At 43.5% G+C, this 22,341-nt stretch overlaps 2 protein-coding genes across 3 annotated transcripts; one reads left to right on the forward strand and one right to left on the reverse strand.

Moving 5' to 3' along the window:
- The first annotated feature begins 4,836 nt into the window (after positions 1-4,836).
- Positions 4,837-14,381, forward strand: LOC105900460. The gene is given in 13 exon segments (XM_042703711.1): positions 4,837-4,958; positions 5,434-6,650; positions 7,395-7,588; positions 7,776-7,947; positions 8,084-8,134; positions 8,302-8,448; positions 10,045-10,803; positions 11,092-11,253; positions 12,498-12,640; positions 12,853-13,068; positions 13,149-13,347; positions 13,474-13,515; positions 13,685-14,381. Coding segments are annotated over 12 exon segments (3,324 nt in total). The 5' UTR covers positions 4,837-4,958; positions 5,434-5,513; the 3' UTR covers positions 13,787-14,381.
- On the reverse strand, positions 14,234-21,016 carry nr2f6a (nuclear receptor subfamily 2, group F, member 6a). Of its 2 annotated transcripts, none has more exons than XM_031563057.2 (5): positions 19,935-21,016; positions 18,954-19,605; positions 18,343-18,437; positions 16,936-17,538; positions 14,234-16,387 (listed from the first exon to the last, which is right to left on the reverse strand). In XM_031563057.2, exons 2-5 carry the CDS (start codon positions 19,220-19,222, stop codon positions 16,110-16,112), a joined length of 1,245 nt encoding a protein of 414 aa, XP_031418917.1. In that variant the 5' UTR covers positions 19,223-19,605; positions 19,935-21,016; the 3' UTR covers positions 14,234-16,109. The 2 variants fall into 2 exon arrangements, with proteins under 2 accessions (XP_031418917.1, XP_031418916.1); XM_031563056.2 differs by having other exon boundaries at positions 16,936-17,541.
- Positions 21,017-22,341: the final 1,325 nt, after the last annotated feature.

Below are 22,341 nucleotides of genomic sequence, written 5' to 3' on the forward strand. Positions count from 1 at the left end.
AGAGGTGCAATACTGTGAGATCTAGCGATGCACCCTTATGATGACATTACTGAATTTGTAAGAGACAATGGATGTGTGTTAGCTGTAATGATCACTACGTTGAATGCTTCTGCAAGAGGATAAAGGACATCGCCCTCTTTTCTATCCCTTATTTTGATATTGATTGCTTTAAATGTGGAGGTATTCTGTTTAACTTTCAGGGTTTTGGATAACTCATGGTTTTTAGTTCGTTCATCTAAGGGCAGTATTTAATCGTTCTTTTTTTTTCAAAAAAGCCTTGTTAGCATCTATTACTTATTTTTGCTGCTTTTGCAGTTGAACACAAAGTTGGCTATGGAGAATGAATTACAGGGACATGTCAGTACAATTATTTAAACATTTTCTATGGCACTCACAGGGTAAGAGGTCTCGCGACAATGTCAAATGTCCCAAGGCCTTGGGCATGTATTAGTTTTTAAGTTTCCATAAGAAAGCAACTATCAGTTTCAGTGGAATCATGTCAAATTATGCATATACGCATACACCAAAACAAATCTTTACTTAAAGAATATCGGAAAGCACACGTGCACAGACGCACAAATTCCTACAAAGGCTAAATGTAATTTTGAGCTTTAAAGACATTTGAAGATATCTTAACGTTCTCACGGAAGGATCCTCTTATAAGGCCTCGGCACATGCTACAAATTGCATTACTCCTCTGGTTTGTCTTCAGACCCCCCCCCCCCTCCCTCCCCCCTTGTCAATAACATGAATAGCAAGCACACTTTTGAAAAGGATGTGGTGGAGATCTCGATCAATCAAACGGCACATAATCAATCGTGTCATGTAGGGGCAAATGAACCCCCTCACACCGTTTGCACCCAACCCCATGTTTCCCACTTTAGTGTCTTAGTTTTACAGTCACCAATTCCAATACGGTGACCCAAATCTAAGTAGTACAAGGACCATCCGAGGGGACCCTCAGAAGACAATGAGTAATTTCACAACTGATACAGGAGTGAGAGGAGAGAGTTAAGTGGCTCGTGTGAGGCTTAGTCTATTTTTATCTTTAGAATGACCATCTTTGTGACCTTCCTACAAATGGGATTGTGTAGAGCAAATAGTTTCTGATGTTCCCAGGGTACATGTACATAACGACATGAAGGCTTGTGATGGGGTCTCATGTCTTAAGATCTGTGATTTTGTACTTGCAGGAAGACGCTGCCCAAGAGACTTTGCCATACGATATGTTTCAAAGAATTACACATAAGTAACTAAATATAATGACTAAATGAGCCAATGAATAAAGCAAACCTCTTTGGAATGTCCATCTAGCAGGCGGTGGAGACTGGTAATATGTTTACATTATAGGCCATACTAAAATGGGAAAGATTCTTCCCCAACTCCCTCATTTTTACATTCCCAGTGGTTGACTCTGTATGAGTTGTAGGTATTTGTTGTTCTCTGATCTGTATAAAGACGATATAGAGGACTGAGTGAGCAGCTACAAAATTCAATTTCAAAAACCAAACTCTGATTAAATTAAGCAAGCAGAAAAAGCTCAGTCCCGTTACGTGAACGTAATCCACTTTTTACACTAAGGGATACTGAAATAGATCCATGCTTCATTTTGAGTGTTTCTGGAAGGGTGTATTTGCCCTCTATGAGGGCTTTTAAGAGTATACATTGGGGGGTGGGGGTGTCCTGAAAGCTTTACAGTATCTTTTGTTTAGTTTGCATCTTACCTTCCTGCCGTAGGCTTCTATTAGAAAGCCCTTCTTACAAAAACACCAGTAAATGACCAGTGGGTCACAGTACCAAGCAAGCATTTCTCTAAAGAACAAGATGATTACTGATCAAGTCAACAAGATACAGCAGAGATGTTTTGTAAAATTAGTCTACTTCTCTGTGCTGGCATTATATTGTATTCTGACTGGACATGATGAATAAAAAAAATCTGAAGTTGTATTACCATAGTTTTGTGTACACTGCCACATTGCTCATATGTAGTTGCACTGGAATAAATGACCTTGAGTAGATATATTTGTAAAGGCATGATCTCTGTGTCATTTGTTTTACCCTCATCTGTTTCTCTCCCTCTCTCTCTCTCTCTCTCTCTCTCTCTCTCTTTCTCTCTCTCTGTTTTCCTTTCTTCCAATGAAATATCTTCAAAGCGTTGATAAATTTGCACAGGCAATTACACACACGAGAAAGGATTTTCTGACAATGTAGATCCACTGCATCAGACTGAAACAATCTATATTAAATTACATTTGGTAATATTGAGTGTCTAATATGTGATGTTTCATAGTGTGCCATGCTCTGAGGGGAAAAGGCAACCAACATTAACACTGGCACAATCAACATTAACACGGGCACACTCAACATTAACACTGGCACCCTCAACATTAACACGGGCACACTCAACATTAACACTGGCACACTCAACATTAACACTGGCACACTCAACATTAACACTGGCACAACCAACATTAACACTGGCACAATCAACATTAACACTGGCACAACCAACATTAACACTGGCACACTCAACATTAACACTGGCACCCTCAACATTAACACTGGCACCCTCAACATTAACACTGGCACACTCAACATTAACACTGGCACACTCAACATTAACACTGGCACACTCAACATTAACACTGGCACACTCAACATTAACACTGGCACACTCAACATTAACACTGGCACAATCAACATTAACACTGGCACACTCAACATTAACACTGGCACACTCAACATTAACACTGGCACAACCAACATTAACACTGGCACAACCAACATTAACACTGGCACACTCAACATTAACACTGGCACACTCAACATTAACACTGGCACACTCAACATTAACACTGGCACACTCAACATTAACACTGGCACAATCAACATTAACACTGGCACAACCAACATTAACACTGGCACACTCAACATTAACACTGGCACAACCAACATTAACACTGGCACAATCAACATTAACACTGGCACACTCAACATTAACACTGGCACACTCAACATTAACACTGGCACAATCAACATTAACACTGGCACAACCAACATTAACACTGGCACAATCAACATTAACACTGGCACACTCATGATTAACACGGGCACAATCAACATTAACACTGGCACAACCAACATTAACACTGGCACACTCAACATTAACACTGGCACACTCAACATTAACACTGGCACAACCAACATTAACACGGGCACACTCAACATTAACACGGGCACACTCAACGGCTCAGCATTTTGTGCACCGAAATGCATTTACTGTAATGTGTAAAAAAAAGGCAGCCAGCAGAAGGGAGCAAAGTTTAGTCACTTTGAAGGAGCTTCCAGGGCCACAAGCACATTCCCTCTCCCAGTGACTTGTTGAGACAGACCTAGATCTTGGTTGGGAGATTTTTTGCAGTCGTCTCCCAGGAGGCCGTAAGGAAGTGGAGCACATCTAGCTGCCTCTGACAGTACAGAGGCGAGCATATGCCCATAATGAAACACGGCACTGCAGAGCTCATAAACATTTAATCAGGGCAAAATCAACATTAAAACGCAGGACAGTCATCAAGGGACCCGACAAAGCCTTTTGCATCCCACTCCAAGGTGATGTGATTCAGGGTCCACCACACCATAGCCGTGTCCTCACAAGGGGTTGACTTTAACCATCTCTACAGATGGATATTGTGCCAATGCACCTTGTCACAGAGGTGGTCACGAAAACGCCCCGTTCTCAGAGACCTTTTGATGCCTTGAAGTTTCCCTGCGGCACAGAGAGAGCCAGTGGGGCAGAGATATGGCTCATGTCCACTTATTAAATGATGTGTGCTAATGTGCCCTGAATAGAACTAGGAGAAGCAATATCTTAATGGCCCTCCAATCACATTCTAATGTAATTTTGAACACACTCTTGGAATGCCAATAAAGATATTTTATATTCAGTGAACATTCAGAACAGACACTCGGATTTTGTCTGGCCTCATTGGCCTGTATTTGTATTCAGTTACCTCTCTAAAATGGTTGAAGGAGGGGATGAGTAAAAAACGAAAGAAAAAAGTCTAAATGGTGCGCTGCTGACACTGAAAACCTAAACAACCACATCTGTTTTGCTCTACTGGATGTCCAAAAATTTCCCTCCGGATAAATGAAGTATCCATCTATCTATCTATCTTATCTATCTATCTATCTATCTATCTATCTATCTATCTATCTATCTATCTATCTTTCAAGAAGAAATTAAAACAGCAGCCTGACTCGGAAGGAGCAATGATGTGTGACAAGTGTAATCTGATCAATTTCACTATTGGTAGCCCAACATGTGATAGAGTTAAAGTTTGCAGAAAAAAAGAACGTACAGGGTTCATAATAATATGACATGGCTCTGTCTCAGTTCTCTGGGACACTCTTGCTGGAATGCATCAGATGTGGCTCAGGTATCTGCTGCCACCTAGTGGTGTGGCATAACCACTCTACATTTATGTTGATTATTTCAGTTCAAGGTGTTAGTATCAGGGTCAACGAAGACAGAGAAAAGTTTTTGTTTTTGCTTACATTACATTTGTTCATCATTGTGTTGTGGCTGACATATCAACACAATGTAAGTTTAAGTTCATGATTTTGGAAAGACAGCTGGTGTATAGCCATTAATGATAACTACATTTATTTTCTTCTGGGAAAACACAATAGTCTAAAGGCAGCCCACTCTGCCATGACCCATTTTGTTCCTCCTGAGTATGTAAATATTTATAGCAACTCCCCCAGAGATAAGCCATATCGCACCAGTCACCCTGCGCACCGAAACGCAAGCACCCAGGTTTAATAAGTAAGCTCTGTTCCACTTTCGGCCCACGGCGATAAAGCCTGAGTCACCTGAGAGGGCTGGTCAGGCCTGTTGTGAAAGTGGCCATTTTTGTTAGAGTGCGACTGCAGTACAACAGCTTGGCTTGGGCAAGAAGGTAAATACAGTTGTTATTGTTTTTTCGTCACCAGTACTTCACACTTAATCTGTGAAATTTCAAACCAGGGATTAGTTTCTTTGATGCCTGACTGCCAGAAATCACGAGAGAGAAACTTTATGGTCTAAAGTCCTTCCCTGAAGTGCGGTTTGGGATTCTTTATGACACCATATCAGATTTTTCTCGTGAACCAATTTTTAAATACTTTACTAAGAGGAAAATTCATGATTCTTATAGTGAACGGATGAAGTACTTTGTTTTACTGTTCTGCTTTTCTTCCTGAATCAACCTGTATCTCTATTGCTACCATGTGAAGAAGTCTGTTTCCTGCTTTAAGGCTCGTCTTAACATCCGTGTATGGGAGAAGTGCATGTTACTTGTTAATTTGTTTTAGCAATGATATCAAATTCAAAGCTGTTCTGCAGTGTACTCACATGAACAGCATTCATGAACTGTAATATTTCTCACCATGCAAAATCATGGATTTAAACTTCATAATATATCTTTCATTGGGCAACTAAGATTCCTGCGCAGCTGAACGACAACAGCCCAAGCATGCGAGGCTGGAGAAAGAGCCCAGCGATGGACATAGACTCCAACTGTGTGGACAGAGACGTGGACAGAGACTCCTCATCATGGAGCGAAGACGTGGACTCGACTCCAGGCAAACTGGAGGATGCTTCTGCCAGAAGTGACTCTTCACCCGGTCCCCCCCCCACGCCCAATCAGGGAGAGAGTGTTGAAGAGGAGAGGTCATTAACGCAGCAAATCAGATCTCTCTTCCCAAAGACACTGAGCGGCCTCTTTGAAAAATGGACGACGAACGGCGATGATGATGATGCTGACGTCAGTGATAATGATGATTATCACTTCAATCTCACAGGGATTAAAATCCTGCCTAACGGCACCAGGGTGAGCCCCCCCGTGAGCCCTTACCTGGAGAGACGCTGGGACCACCTGGGAGACTCACTGAGATCTAGTAAGGGCTCTCAGAAACCCTTGATAACCAGCGGCCCTCCAGACAATTACAGGGCTTACGAAGCTCTTGAGGGCTCTGAGTTGACGAGCCTTCATCCAGCGGAGTACTATGCTGAGAAGGTCGAGGTCTATAAGATGAAATACTCCTACTTAAAATCATGGCCTGGACTACTAAGGCTCTTGGCTGGACTAGAGCTCCTATTTGGGGGGATGGTCTTGGCATGTGTCTGTGCCTACATTCAGAAAGACAGCGAATGGTCAAACTACTATTTACCAACTAATCTGAACAGTTTCACTGGATCAGGGTCCAACTACAATGGACCTATGACGCCTTTCGTGATGGCGGTGATTGGTCTGACGTGGATAGTGACCATCGTCCTCCTGGTGCTGGGAATGACCATGTACTACCGCACCATCCTGCTGGACTCCCCCTGGTGGCCGGTCACCGAGGGTGTCATCAACGTAGCCCTCTTCCTGCTCTACATGGCAGCGGGCATTGTGTACATCAACGACCTGAACCGCGGCGGCCTGTGCTTCATGACAGTCGGAGTGAACCCCATCATGTCCAGCCTCTGCCGCGTGGACGGGGGACAGATGGCCGGCACGGCCTTCCTCTTCATCAACATGCTCATGTACCTGATCAGCTTCCTGGTGTGTCTGAAGATGTGGCGGCACGAGGCCGACCGCAGAGCAATCGAGGCCATGGGCAGCATGGTGGGTGACCAGTTGGGGAGTGACAAAGTGATGTTAAGAATTATCAGTGCATTTGCCCCGGCTGCGTTATATTTTCACGAGGCCGGGAAATGTGTTTTTAAGTGGGTATCAAGTCAGCAGGGCTCCTTGGTTCCTCAGATAAGCCTTTGATATGCTGATCTGGGTTAAAGCCAAGTCTGTGCAAAAGGCATCCACTGCGTGATTTAAATGAGCTGTGTTTACCAATTGCTGGGAGGCAAAAAAAATAAAATAATAGCACCTAGAATGGCCACTGTTGTGGTACAAAGCGTCTGAAAATGTAGCTCACGAGGCCAAACAGCTGCCACAGTGTATGGTTTCCATGCGAACACATGCTCTGTTGTGGCAAGGTTATTACTGTCGTAGCAAGATGGGAAGATTATCAGGTCTCCCAGGGAACCCACCTCTGGGCACAGGATAACAGACACCATTGTGTTTGATGTCAGATAGAACGAGTTGGGGTGCCTGGAGTGTACGTAGGCATTTCAAGCCAGCATCTGACTGATGCAGATAAAATCACGTTAATCACAGCCATCATCTGCCTGCAGGTATCACACCTCCTCAGCAACTCTAGAGCTGGGGGCAAAGAAAAGGCCCAATTAACAGAACTTCATTTTCTCATCCACATCTACATTGATAACATATGATTTTAAATTATACTAGACAATCTAAGTCATCGTTACACAACGGTTTTGTGACAAGCAAAAAAACACATACTTTCTCCAGACACAGGTACCTCCCTCTGTCGGCACCGCCAAAGCCAAGTCCAAGAGGATTGTGTTCAAGGATGAAATTGATCAGCCTGCAAGGAAAACCGACCAGACCCACATTCCGCAGAGAGCCGAGGGACCAGACACTCTGCGTGGATCCATTCCCAGCGGATACGTCCCAAAGCCTCGGGTCATTCCAGATTACATTATGTGAGTTTTAATTGGGCGTTCACACAAAACGAAAGCCCATGTGGAAAAACAGCAGGCCTGTTTGACACAAAGTGCTGAACGGTAGCAAAGGAGGATGTTTTTGCAAGTTAAGTTGGTTAAGTTGTGAAACTTAAGCAAAGGAAGTGCCAGGCATGTTTATGTTCTGCTTATGACTGTGGCCCTGCAGGAAGTATCCTGAGATCACGACGGTGGAGGACAGAGAGCAGTATAAAGCTGTGTTTAATGACCAGTATCAGGAATACAAAGAGCTTCACAAAGACATCAATGTCACTCTGGCTAAATTCAGTGAGCTGGATGCCATGATGAGCAAGCTGTTAAGGAACCTCAACACCTCAGAGGTCAGATCAGTAGATGTTTTAACAAATAATACCTTTCACTTTATGCGTATGAGATCATCTTGTGTCAAAATTAAGGAATATGAATGTACCAGCCACGCAAAGTTTGAGTGCTACATGTTTTCTGTCTCCAATACAGGACCAGAGAAGGATTAATCAAATGCTGAAAAAATTCGAACAAAAGAAAAATGTAAGTACCACATTCTATCGCTCAAATGTCAATTTTGTTCTAAAGAAATACTATAAATTCATACAAGCTATGTAATTGCTGTATTGGTAGACTCATATCCTTATGTCTGGAATATGACATGCTTAGATCTGGGATAACATATATTTCTATCTTGGGTACACCCTTAGGATCCCTCATTTTTAGAGAAAAAGGATCGCTGTGAGTATCTCAAAGCCAAACTCAGCCACATCAAGAACAGGATCAGGAATTTTGATGAGCAAATGTCAGACAACAGCAAAACATGATGAGATGCCACAATATTGCTCAGTAGCATGATAGTAAACTCTAAGATCAATATGGATACTACAGTCATTTTACTGCAAAGCATTTCCATCAAGGTGTTTGTTATATTTGTTCTGATGTACATACGAAATGTTTTTCTATATTTTTGAATAACTGAAAAGACTATGTGTCAAATTACACATTTCAAATTAATGACATTCATAACTGCAATATCAGACAATTCACTTATTTTTCAAATGTGTGGAATAAATTATTCAAATTTTAAATGTTTTTGTGTGCTTCTTTTCCTAAGTAGCTTTCAACTTTTGTTGAAGTGAAAGGGAACTGAAACTTTCGCGAAGTAATTCCCTGAAGGACACCACTCCAAGATTCTTAATAGAGGAGAGGCTACTTTAAGAATTAATATAATAGCTTTCAAAATGCATAACTGTGATCTTGGGTTCAATAGAAATCGTGTATAGCAATAACCTTATTTGATAATTCTGTAAGCAGTGGATTGAAACTCGATATCGTGATACCGCATTGTACTCATTCTAATGGCATGGGGAACATTTTTTTCTAGGTCACAATTATTTTTAAGTTCCTTGTTAAAGATGACATTTTGAACAGAACAGCTGTCTGGTCATAAAGCCACTTGTTTATCACTAATTTAATAGAGGGTTTTAATATATTGTGCTATCTTGAATGCCTTGGAAAAAGCCATCTAAATGATAATTGAGTGGAAACGACACTACACAAAACGAGAAAGCCTGACACCAGTCGGTGGAGACTTCTTGCTCGTTTGCAACACTGACTTTTGATCCTCCGTAAGCACGGGGCAAGAACATGCAGTCAGAGTCAACGGATAGGCAGTGACCGATCAATGAGCACCTGTTGGTTGGAAAGTTTATGTTCGCATATCGGAAATGGTGGTCAAATGTGAGGGGCAACAAGACGAGACTGAAGCCTGTTCGGAGACATCTCGGAGTTTTCAAACCAAGTATGAAGAAGGTATTTCACAGGTGCGTCAGGTGCTCATCTTCGTGGGAGACAGCACATCCATTTTTTTAAATTTAGTCTTAGACGTTCCTCTGTAATAAACGTGTAAGCTACAGGATAGCCAACTATTCATTTATAATAATGTTTTATAACATTTGTACAGAATGTGTAATCTGAAAACGTACTTTTAAGAGAGGTTAATATTACGCAGACGTGTAAATTGACGAAAGGGTTTGTAAGGTTACATTATTTCAGTTAGAAGTGTAAAGTTCTGTTTTGTTTAAACTAATACACGTTTATTTTCACATTGTACATTTGTTCAGTTATAGTTATGTAAGATATATGATACTAGGTAGGTTAAAGGAGATGGGGTGAAGAACAGTGTGGTGACCATTCCTTGCTGTGTGTGTGTTGCCCTATAATGTTTCCTTAAATTATTGACAAAGGCAGGGTAGGGTTACTGAGCGCTGGCTCTCTCATTTGTGCATCTGTGAATAACATGTCTGAAATGACATAGTGCCACGGTGAAATCAGTAAAGTAAAATTAGTATAAAAATGTCAGTCCTTATGTGCCCTCATTCTAGATTATTTGCAAATTCCATTTATTTTCCAGGTCTCCATTTACATGAATCATGCATGATCCACGGCAATACGACAGCCCACCCGTATACAGTCCACACTTCAGCACTCCCTCAGATAGGTTTTACACATCTAGGAATGTGCACTCCCCACGAACATACTACAGCCACGACCCAGCACCGCCTGAGCCACTGTACATGGATGGAAACCTGCAGCATTTCTACAGGTGGTTCTCGCCCCCAGGGATTGTGAAAATGATGGAGGGGGTCTGTGTGCTCCTTTGCTTCATCATCTTTGCGTGTGTCGCCTCCACGTTAGTCTGGGACATGCACGGCTACGAGGCCAGCATAGGAGGTTACGTGTCAGGCGGAGGAGGAGGAGGAGGGTTTGGTTACAACGGAGGGGTTGGAGCAGGCACAGGCTCAGGCTACTATGGAGGATCCTACGGATACCACAGCTCTTACATGACCCCCTATTCTGCAAAGAGCGCTATGATCTCTGTGGCAGCCATCAACTTCATAATTGCCTTGGTGTTCCTCGTGGCCAGCTTCTCCAAAACCCGCACTGTACACGGGCGCAGGTTCTACCTGACGGTGCTGGTGGTGGATGTGTGTCTGGGCATCCTGCAATGCATCATCAACATCATATTTGTCATCGGTGTCAATCCAATGGCACAGAGCTCTCAGAGCATGCTGTATAACCCCATACTGATGATGTGTCAGACGCCACAGAAGCCCAGCATCAGCGGAGGTGCAGGGGCAGGGTTTCCTGGCTCATATCCGATGTTTAACCAATATCTGCACCACTACTGTTACATGGATCCAGAGGAGGTCAGTGGCTGTATGTATGTATGTGTTTAAAAATATATACCCCCCCCCCCTTACACACACACACACATATATATATACATACATTCCATGTATGTATATATGTATACTGTATATGTATGTATATACGAGTCTAAATATATATATATATATATATATATATATATATATATATATATATATGTGTATTTAGACTCATACATACATACATACATACACACACACACATGCATATAGACACAATAATAACATAAAAATGGTTGATGACATGTTCTTAATATTTTGTTGCAGGCTGCTGCTCTGGTCTGTGGTATATTGGTTATGGTAGCACTGATTACTGCTGCCTACTTCTCCTATAAAACTCGCAGTAAGATCTGGTATCATGGTAAACCCAACATTATTTGGGAGGAGCCATTCCCCAGCCCAGTGGGGAGAGAAGGGCCAGCTGATTGGGTAAGTGGCCTTGTGGAGGAGAGCTCAGGTCAGAGGTCAGGAGAGCTCTACAATTAAGGCACATATTCACACACCTTTTCACTTTGATGTTAAGTCGGTTGACACATTTTCCCCTATTTACGTTGACAGGAACAAAAGGGATGTAAACTCAATCCCGCACCTGGTTTCAGTCTGATAAATCATTACCTATTGAATGAATAGCAGTTGTTTTCAGACCTCAGAGAAACAGATCACGTTGAGACTCTTCATAATGGAAATCATTAACCATTATGTTAATTGTTACTTCAGATATTTACTTGAATTTGTTCAAGTATACTATACTCAGTTAAATAGATACCCAATAGGTACACACAATAATGTCAAACTTTAGTTATTCTGGCTTCACAGTTGTCAGCATGATAATAAAGATCAAATCTGCCTGATTTCGGGAAAAGCGTGGCTTTGGTGAGCTTTGGAAAATGTCCAGCTTTAAAGGAGCAGATTTACACCTACGCTATTCTGACGTCAGTAGAAGTCTGTTTAGGGAGAATGCTCTCTCCCTCTCTCTCTCCTCTGGCTTACAGCTTTCCTGCACAATGGTCATGTTTTTTTTAAATTTGTTCTTGCCATCATGGTCCCACATTGACTCCTGACAACGAGTTTTAAGTCATTGTTTGAAATAAACAAAGAGCACCACCCAAACGTCTCAGGGACGTCAAAGGAAGGATCACTCACTGGCTCGGCCCAGAAATAATAATAACGGCGCCTGCACGTAGGCACTTTTACTGGACAGACTATTCCAACGTGTCTTCTGAACACATTACTCATCCAAACACATGCCAACATTTATAAGTGGAGCCTGTTATTGTCATTTCCATGGTCAGGAAATGCTTCCCGTCAAGACACCAGAAGAGGGCCATTCCAAGTAACAGTGGTTCAAAGGGTGACATTGTCTGATGGCTCTCCAAGATAGTATACATTAGAAAATGGCAGTGGCATAGGGCCAATTTACATAGGATGACCTAGAATTAGCTGAGGTTTGTTATTAGGCACACTTACACCCACCAGAATTCTATGTTCCAGACATATAGAGTGCAGCATTTTATGTTCTAGCCATATAAAGTGCTGGACCTCTAAATGCACCTCAGCTTGCTCCTCTGTCCTCTCTCTCGTAAACAATAAGAACTGTCACACAGGTGAAACTGCTGCCACACGGGTGAAACTGTCACACGGGTGAAAATGAACTGTCATGTTGTTGGTTGCAGTTGACTAGTGTGGGAAGCTCCCTTCTGCCCCCTGCAGTGGTGGTATCAGACAAGTCCACCCCTGACCTGAAGAAGGAGCCCAGCATCATATCCTCCCCGGACCAGACCGTCAGTGTGGTCAGCGGAACCACTTATGACACCGTGTGAGTGCACAGATCCTCTGAGTAGTTTACATTGAGCCATATGCTTGCCTGTATGACCTTTTGCTTTCTTTACCGTCTTAACATCCTGTGGATCTGCACCTTGCTGTGCAGTTAGTAATACACTCCCACTTGTGGAATGATCCGCAATAAAGTAATGTGACTCATTGTGTCCACTAAGCCTGTCCACTCACTATGGGCCCTTGTATCCTCAGTTACTCTGAGAACGTCTACAGCGCTCCTCCCGAGCCTTTGTACCAGGACAACGGGATCAGCTCCAGTGCTTTCGAAGTAGCTGAAGTCCAGTGGACCCCGGCTCAGGCCCCCAAAGCTCAGGGCCAGGCCTCGGCCTCAGAAGAAGAGCAGTATGAGGCTGGGTACTCCACGAGGACTGGGATGGCCCCTGAGCTGGACACAGACAGATGGGAGAGGTTAGTTTCAATGTGGTTCAAAGATATGATTTTTTTTTTAAATCATAGTGAAAAAATCTTGTCTTTAACTACGATTTCAGTAGTCAGGCCCATCTGTCGTTCAACAGCATGTATCCAGAGATCCGCTCAGATACACAGAGGCAGCAGTACAGGCGGGAGTTCGACTTGGACCTGGCTGAGTACAAGCGCCTCTGTGCCGAGATGGACGACATCGGTGACCAGATGAACAAATTGAGCAGGGAGCTCGACACCCTCCAGGAGGGATCCACCAAGTTCCAGGTCAGCTTGAGGGCTGAGCTCCCTCAAACTGTCTTAGTGAACCCGTGGCAATACTCCACAGCCTCAATACAAAACACATAGTCTTCATAATGTGTAATCTCTGAAGTCTTTGTCCTTGTATTTCAGGCTGTTGCTGAGGAATACAATCGACTCAAGGACTTGAAGCGGGTAAGTGAGAGAGCCTCCATCACATTCTTAAGGGAGTCTTGACCCTGTAGATGGTGGAGTATTAGACCAGTAGAGGTCTGTTTGGCTCTCCAGCACTCTTTATGTCAGATATCAGATAATTTTGTTCTCTGATTGACATACCCTGCCTACCCTTTTCTCTCCTGCCTAGGCCCCTGACTATCAGTCTAAGAAACTGCAGTGCAAGGAACTAAAGCAGAAATTGTCCCACATCAAGCGTTTGGTGAGGGAATATGATGAGGACTTTTCTTAGATGTGGAAATGTATGCCTGCCTGAAGGGCCATCCACTGGAACACTGCTCCATGATAGCCATCCCACGAGAGCCTGATACTCTTAGCCACGGGCCAGTCACTAGCACTGCTGAGGCACTGAAACCTCCCTCCACAGGAGCCGGAGGCTGCTTGGCCATCTGATCACGCTCTGCTCAGGCTACAGCTGTGTGTAAGTATTATCATCCTAGCACAGCGGTTGTAAAATTATCTTAGTTCATTATCGGTGTGTGGACTCATCAGGCTGTATATCTAACCACCTGAGTGTAACGAGAGCATCATAGGGGTATTTAGCTTAAGTCTCAACACCACCAAGTCAAAATGGGTCATATTAAAAAGCACTGTTTTGTTTGCATGAAGAAAGAAGTTCTTCCTTTACATTTTGTTGCTGTGATTTTCTTTTCTTTTTTTTTTAAATAAATAGGCAACGTCAAAGAAGTCATGAATTTATTCACATATATGTATATTTTGGACATTACACAGAATCTTTTTCATTACCAAACAAATTTGAGAAAGTGTTCCTGTTCACTATTATGGTATATTAATAAAATTCTGAGTTTATGAACACTCACATATCATAAAAATGACTTTCTTGAAAAACAGACCAATGTTTGGTTTTTAAATGGCAAATAATGTAGTGTATTTGTCTTTAGGTTGGTTTATCATATTTCAAAGGCCTTTTTAAAGTGAGGTAATTCTGAATCATATTCAGGATGTTTAAGGCAGACATAAACAAGTATGCCATGGCTATCACTTAAAAACGTTGAACATTGAATAGCACAGACAGGGGGGGAATCGATGCGATCAGTGCCAGAATATGAATCCAATATGACGCTCCCCCCACCCATGCAAGTGAAGCCACATAAACAGCGTTTAGGTACACGTCAGAGATGTAACATGGCAGTGAGGATCACCTTTGCTGCAGACTGTGGAATCTGACAGTGTCAAAGACACGTAAAATGACCAAAAAAAAATGAAGTTTATTGTGAAAATGCTGTATATTAACATGGTATGGCTGAGATGGTTCATTCACGTCTCAATGGACGACGAGGTATTTTCTGGTTAATATACATTAAAGTTAAGAGTCAGCTGTTCACCATTAGAAAAAAAAAGGTATGATCATTACAGTTGACATAGTAAGCACAGAAAGAAAAAAACTCCATGTCCACCACTTAACATGCTCCTCTGAAAGACAAAGCACGACTGTTTGATTTTTAAGCCATGTGGTTTTGTGCAACCCTCCCAAGCCTGTCAGTGTTATCATGCAACCATGGATGTGAAATGTACCGCTACCTCATACATTTCCATTTTATTTAATTGTTTTAATTTCAGATGATCTCGAGACCATCTGAGGCAAATGCATCCTGGAAATCGGCAAATGCTTTTAGCATTTCATTTTTTTAATATCACCTTTTACTCAACATAATTCATGGGTTCATAATTCATCATTGGTGCTTTGAAACCAAATTGTATTTGAGATTTCCTCTGTGAATGGAATTCGTTATATATCACCTTTTACGCAACATAATTCATGGGTTCATAATTAATCATTGGTTCTTTGAAACCAAATTGTATTTGAGATGTTTCTCTCTGAATGGAATTTGTTGAGTGGAAATCCAAATAGCTGCTGTCCATGGTAGGCAGAACTGGTATAGAGGACAGTGTCATAGCTAACCACTGGGCAGTGTTTGGAGAGTTGAACATTGGCTGCATTATGGCATGAGTACCAGAGTGTCAGTGTTCCAGGACTTAGGATTTAGTAACAAGAAACAGAAGTAACACGACTACTAGCCCTATTAGTGATGGAACTAATTCTTCAGAAACCAATAACTAGCATTTTCCACATTCTGTGAAAGTAAAAACCTCGCATAGTTTTTTTTTCCTTCCCCCAATGAACTTTGGCAAGCTAGTCAAAAGGTGTTTCCATATCTGACAATCACACTTGAGGAACGAGTACTTCGCCATCTGCAGCAGTCTTGTGCAGTACCTTTAGTGTTTATGCAACTGTAACAATCTCCAGTCCAGTAGTGTGAGCCCCCCCTCCCCCTCCCCTACGCCCCTCCAATTGTAAAATCATGTCCAGACTAACAAACATACACAAAGAAAACATTGATAAAAAAAGAAACCAGGCCCTCCTGGGCACATGACTGTTCAGGAGTTTAAAAAGATGAAGATTTAAGAAGAGGACCTGGTGCGGCCTCCAGAGGTACTCCCAGAGCCCCATATCTTCAGGCATCTCAGACGAGGGTGTGAAGCATGAGGTTCAGGCCCCCCCCCCCCCCCCCCCGCCCCCCCGTGCCCCTTCTCTACTGTTGTCCAGGGGCGTAAGGCCAGCTGATGGAGCTGCCCGAGAGCTGCATGTCTCGGATGAGCGTCTCGATGGGCGTCTTGCCCACCAGGCGCATGAAGAAGAGCTGGGAGATGAGCGAGGCGGGCACTGCGCGGAGCGCGGGCAGGCGCAGCAGCAGGCGGCCGAAGCGCTGGGGCTGGCTCGGGTACTGCATGCGCTCGTACTCCGTCAGCGCCACCTGAGCCTTCTCCTGTAGGCTCTCTACGTGCGCTGGGTCCGTCAGACCGCATGCGTCTGACACACACACACACACACACACACACACACACACACACACACACACACACACACACACACACACACACACAAACACAGAGGAGAAGGAAGGTTAGCAATATGCATGGACACGATTAACTCACATTTTCATTCTCATGTTTGCAAGTATTTGGTCTCTGAATCCTTTACTGTGAGAGCTCTTGAAATACAAGTCACATAATTCCAAAATGTCTTTGGACAAATCCAAGAGAAACTCTGGCTTCTCTTGAAATGAAGTAAGCTCAAAGGACCGTCTGACAATTGATATCATTCAGTGCTAGGGTTTATATTTAGAAAATCTCTAACACAATTTTTCCAACAGAGGGAGCACTGATCCCATGCTACTGATAAGACACTATGATTTTTTTTGCTGAGATTGTTATGCTGCAAAATGATTCTCCTTAAAAGTCACTGAAGATGAACATATATTCTATATATGCAAAGCTCGATCTCTCTAACATAGTGCAACTACCAAACTACAATCTGACAACTCCTGACTGCCTCTTGTCTTGACTGCCTCTCCTCACCTGGGGAGAACAAGGCGATGGCCTTGAGGCAGGCGTACTCGGCCGTGTCCACCTGCAGCCGCGTCAGCTTGTCCACCTGGTCCTGGAAGACGCGCACCTGGTCCATGAAGGAGACCACGCGCTCGGCGGACATCGGCGAGGAGTGGAACCCGGCGGCGGCCAGCAGCGGGGCGGTGTTGAGCGGCAGCGCCGACTGGGCCGCGTTCAGGATGAACAGCTCGCTCCAGCTCAGCCGCAGCAGCGCCACCTGCTCCGACACGGGCAGCTCGGGGAAGTAGGGGATGCTCCGGGACCACTCGATGATGCTGAAGAGCAGGCGGGCGGCCAGCTCGCAAATGTTGTCGATGCCCATGGACGTGCCGCCTCCGCCACCGCCGCCGCCGCCGCCGCCGCCACCCTGCAGCTGCTGGTTGTACTGGTGGGAGTAGCGGCTGCCCGGGTACGGCTCGGCACGCAGCAGCTGGGAGATCAGCTCAGACACCGGCTGGCCGTTGTAGAACTCGCCCACGCCGCCTCCGTCTCCTCCGACGCCGACGGCGCCAACCCCTATGGGTGTGTTTGGGCTAAGGCTGGGGTGGGATGGGGGGATGCGTCCACGCTGGACTGCTGCGGTAGAATAGAGAGCATGAGGATGGGCGGATGGATGGGGGAGAGATAGATGGAGGAGGGTCGAGTGGTGGCGAGGAGAGGGATTTGTGAAGAGGGGAAGAAGACAGAGGTTGAAAATGAATGAGGGAAGTTTGACAGATTGGGTGCGGACGGGCCTGGCAGGATTAGGCCCTCTGATTCCAGATTAAAGAGGGGGGGGGTCATAAGAGTTCACAAACCATTTCTTTCACAAACAGAGACAGATCTCTGTATCCACTTAAACCTGGAAAGAACACGCTACTTCGAGGAATGGGACTAAGACAGCATTATTTCATGCAGCACTTATTTACCGTTTCGAAAAGAATCAGCTTTCTTGAAATATCAAGTTGAATTCATCAGAGGGGGTAAACACTCTTGCTATTGCTACATTCTCTTGTAAGGGTAAACAGGAGCAGAAGTGTCAAATATCAGAAAAATAGTCGTGCTAAAAGCACACTACCACTGTAATTACTGATGTCACATACATGTCTACATACTGGTTCAAAGAACAGTAATTAATGCAGCCAAGTCATTACCACATCATGTATACCAACATGTCTGGTTCGATATAAAAAAAAACATACATGTGAGTAATTGAGCAGTCATCCGCTCAGCATTCATGGCCTAGATATCACGCTAATTTCTTTTGTAAATCACTGACGGACATTTATGCTCTACAATGAGTACAAATAGCACCATCATGAGACACTCTTGACACAGCATGCCTTGCCTTTGGCAGTATAAGCTTTTCATTTTAGTGAATCAAAGTAGAGGGGGTACCTTCTTTGCGCATTCCCACCCTTTCGCACTTCTTTAGTCGACAATACTGGCACTGATTACGGTGGTGTTGGTCAATCTGACAGTCCCGGTTTGACCTGCAGCAGAAATTGCACATTAAGAGATCAAAAGACCAAAGCTGTACCCAAATACCCCCCAAAACCTCCACAACAGTCGGTTTAGTCAGGCTCATATGTCTCGCTCAGGCCTCACAATCGAAAAACAATTTAACTAATCTAATGATTTACATTCTTGTATTGTCTTATATTCCATTGCTGTCAAGGCAAGTTCAAATACAACCTTTAAAAAAAAAGGTCTATTGTCACAGAGATGTTTTGCCCAAATATGTTCATAAGTGTAGTAAAAGTATTCCTGGTAGATATGTCTACCATGAAGGCCGTCATGTACTTTCAAACGACATCAAGCCAAAGGCAAAGTTGAGAAAGTACATCTACCACAACCGATTTTCATAATTTACGTTCATGTAAAGTCGTCCTGCTACCTTGGTGTCTGGTTCCCCATCCAGTAACTACTACTAGGTAAAACAGGCCCAGCTCATGTAGGTTCGGACCCAAACTCCCTCTCTGCACTGCCTGCCTGCCTTAGGTCCATACCTGCAGGTGTAGTTGAGGTTGCGCCGAACGCTCCTCTTGAAAAAGCTCTTGCAGCCCTCACAGGTGAACACGCCGTAGTGTTTGCCGCTGGACTTGTCCCCACACACCACGCAGTCCACAACGCAGGCTTTGTCATCATCCACCCCCTCCAAGTCACTGCCCCCCGCCTGGGGGGACTCGTCGCCCTCTTCCCCCCGGAGGTAGCCCTTATCCCCCAGACCGTTGGTCTCGCCGTTGGGATCTCCCCATCCCCCTCTCACCATGGCCATTGCTCAGTTGTCAGCCCCTAGCAAGAAGGGTCTGCTTGAAGGTGGCCTCCACCTGGACAGCTCAAATGATGCCGTCACTGGGAGGGTTTTTTGACAATGGGCTTAACTGATAAGCAAACTCAGAGGGTGTCAGAGCCAAGCCGATCTGCACGGCCTCATTGTTAAATGTTCAGACAGATGAGGTGAAGGACACAGGTCTGTGAAAATGGTCTTCCAGTGTTGTTTATGTTCAGGTTGTTTGCTGGCTCTTCGCTGATTGCTGACGGCTCAGGCTCATTCACTCTTTTGATGTTTCTCCTCCTTGGAGTGTCCTTCTGACCCTTGACTTTTCAGAGGCTTGCTAAGGCAGCAGAGAATGCTTCACAGCTCCATCAAAATACAACCTTTCATGAGAAACAAAATGTATTAAATCCAGACCAAATCATCAGGTTTGAAAGCACATTTACATGAGGTTGTCTTATTCGTTCCGCAGAATTCAATGGGTGTCAAACATGAGCTGTCTGTATTGTAAAAGCACATGGTTACTTTACTCATGTGTCATAGGCGAAAACTATACATTCTCATTTAAGAATAACATAAGGCACACTGCACACATACAATGAATATCACTCTTGGCTAGAAAAAAAATGCAGGATGGGTAGCCTAAAACTGAAAGACAAAAAAGAGACACGTAGCATATACAAATACAGACTGATACACAAACAGATCTTACCAAAAATTATTTTGCAGTCATATGAGAGCTCATCCATCGTTTTCTTTCATCAAAACGCGTCTCTTTCCTGCATGATCAGTTCGAGGAAGTAACTTGACGCTACGGTCTCCCACGTTTGTTGTTGTTAAATAAGGCCTTGCTCTGTCTTTGCTAACTAACGTTCTGTGATCAAAAATGGATAAAAGTCGGGGAATAGTAGCTTGCGTAAAAAATCCGGTTGGCTTTTTAGCCAGCCGTTTCTTAACATCGGTAGATGATTTCGTCTCAGCAAGCTTTTGTCAGTACATGTCTCCCAACGGCTTGCGGCCTACCTCTCCAGCGTTCTTTCCGTGAATCGAACCGGGGGATGGGTAAAGCTTCGCCTTGGTTCCACTTAGCGTAAATTCAATTAGGTGTTGGATACAAATGTATGCTAGGTAAGCCCAACAAACTTATTTTACTCCCCCAAAAATATTTCTGTGTGCATTTCTCGCATGAATCTCTATGACTAGGTCATAAACGCGCGAGAGGATTGACATGAATAAGGGAGGGAGGGAGAGGGTGAGCTGAGCTGGTAGTGAACGACTGCGCGCCTGCGTACAGTGATGGTGGTGGGGGGCGGTAAAAAAAAAAAAGGAAAAAAGAGGGGTGGGGGGCAGCTAGGGGATTTGACACTGCTATTCAAGCCCCGTGGTTGCCATGGTAGCCTCTGCCTTATATGGACACTGAAGTCAAAGAGCAAAAAAGGCTGCTGGGCTGGGCACACGAAGAATGTGGTGTTTCTCTCTTCTCAGAAAGATCTGACCTCGGGCCTGCATCAAAGAACACACGAATTAACCCTGTGTGTGCCCAGCACATTGAAGACCGAAATATCAAAGACGCAAAATGTACCCAGTCATCTGTATATAGGACAGCTGCTTCTTACTCACAACTGACGACAAATAAGCCTCCATTAAAATCGGGAGTTAGAAATACTTTTTCATGTTCCTGTATGGAATGGCTCAATATGTCATTACAGAAGGATCATAACTATGTAGAAGACCTAGAAAGCTATTGAGCTTTAAAAATAAATAAAAAAGAAAGAAAGAAAGAAAGAAAGAAAGAAAGAAAAACACCTGTTGTAGGTCTGCTGTGTTAGCTGTCTTAGTATTGATAGTCTACTTTTAACTTTTATTTGCATCATGGCGAAAAGCAGTGTAAAGAATTAAGAAACTGTAGTAGACATGTCCAAAAATGTTTATTACATCAAATCAAATATGTTGTTTATACTTTTTTGGATTGTATCAATCTTGTATGAACAAAACCAAGGAAGGTGTGTGATAAGACCCTTTAATTACACCAGCATATCTGGTGACTGTCAGCTCTACTGTTTGTATACAAGATAAGGCTTTTGTCTCTCAAGCTTTGCTTCAGAGTGTTATTTAGATGGGGGATGGGAGAATACTGTTTAGATGGGGCATTCTTCTCACACGGACTGTTTCTGGCAGTTTTCAAGCTCCTATCTCTCATTTATCCTTTTACTTACTTGAATTGACGCTTTGTAATACATAATGCCATTGTGTCTCTTGCGCACAATGTAACTGTACAACCCACATCATAACAAAGTAACAACAGTATTTTAAACAACCTGACAACCTGATTAGCCTGACAAAAAAATATATGTATAATAGCTTGACAAAATAAACTAATTATGTATATTTTATCCAATTCTAAATCATAAAAAAAATCCTCCCTGATATATTTTGTGTCTGTTCAGTGTGCACATACAGAAAGTAGGAAGAATGTATATGCACATGTTGGAAACTAGCCTACCGCAGAAGCCTGTCTGACTTACATCAGTTAAGGTTTCAAACAGATGAGGTTGAAAAATGCGTTGTGTTTAATCCATCCATTAAAATATTGTGTATGTGTGCATGTGTGCTTGTGTGTATGTGTGTTTGTGTGTGTGTGTGTATGTGTGTATGTGTGTTTGTTCGTTTGTGTGTATGTGTGCGTGTGTGCATGTGTGTTTGTGTGTGTGTGTATGTGTGTATGTGTGTTTGTGTGTGTGTGTATGTGTGCATGTGTGCTTGTGTGTATGTGTGTTTGTGTGTATGTGTGCATGTGTGTTTGTGTGTATATGTGTTTGTGTGTTTGTGTGTTTGTGTGTATGTGTGTACGTGTGCATGTGTGTTTGTGTGTATGTGTGTATGTGTGTTTGTGTGTATGTGTAGTGGGGGGACGGGCAGGATGGCCATTGAACTGGCTGTCAGGAATGTGGTTATTATTCTGGACACTCATTAGGCAACTAACAGGTAATGCCTGCCATACTGTGTCTACCCAGGTAATTCTAAATGACAGAAGCGAACACAGAATTTCAGGCACTTCTATGTAGCATTGATAATAGAGCTGAATTAAGATCAAGTTTAAGACCAAGAGGCACTTTCTA

Source organism: Clupea harengus, chromosome 25 (assembly GCF_900700415.2).
Source record: "Clupea harengus chromosome 25, Ch_v2.0.2, whole genome shotgun sequence".
In the NCBI taxonomy this organism is placed as follows: domain Eukaryota; kingdom Metazoa; phylum Chordata; class Actinopteri; order Clupeiformes; family Clupeidae; genus Clupea; species Clupea harengus.

What these genes read in the sequence shown, in the direction of transcription:
- nr2f6a (XM_031563056.2), bottom strand. Translation starts at nt 19,222, where the DNA reads ATGGCCATGGTGAGAGGGGGATGGGGAGATCCCAACGGCGAGACCAAC. An exon ending in AACCTCAACTACACCTGCAG is followed by an intron (nt 18,438 to 18,953) that starts GTATGGACCTAA and finishes TTTCTGCTGCAG; the next exon opens with GTCAAACCGGGACTGTCAGA. An exon ending in GGTGGGAATGCGCAAAGAAG is followed by an intron (nt 17,542 to 18,342) that starts GTACCCCCTCTA and finishes ATTCTACCGCAG; the next exon opens with CAGTCCAGCGTGGACGCATC.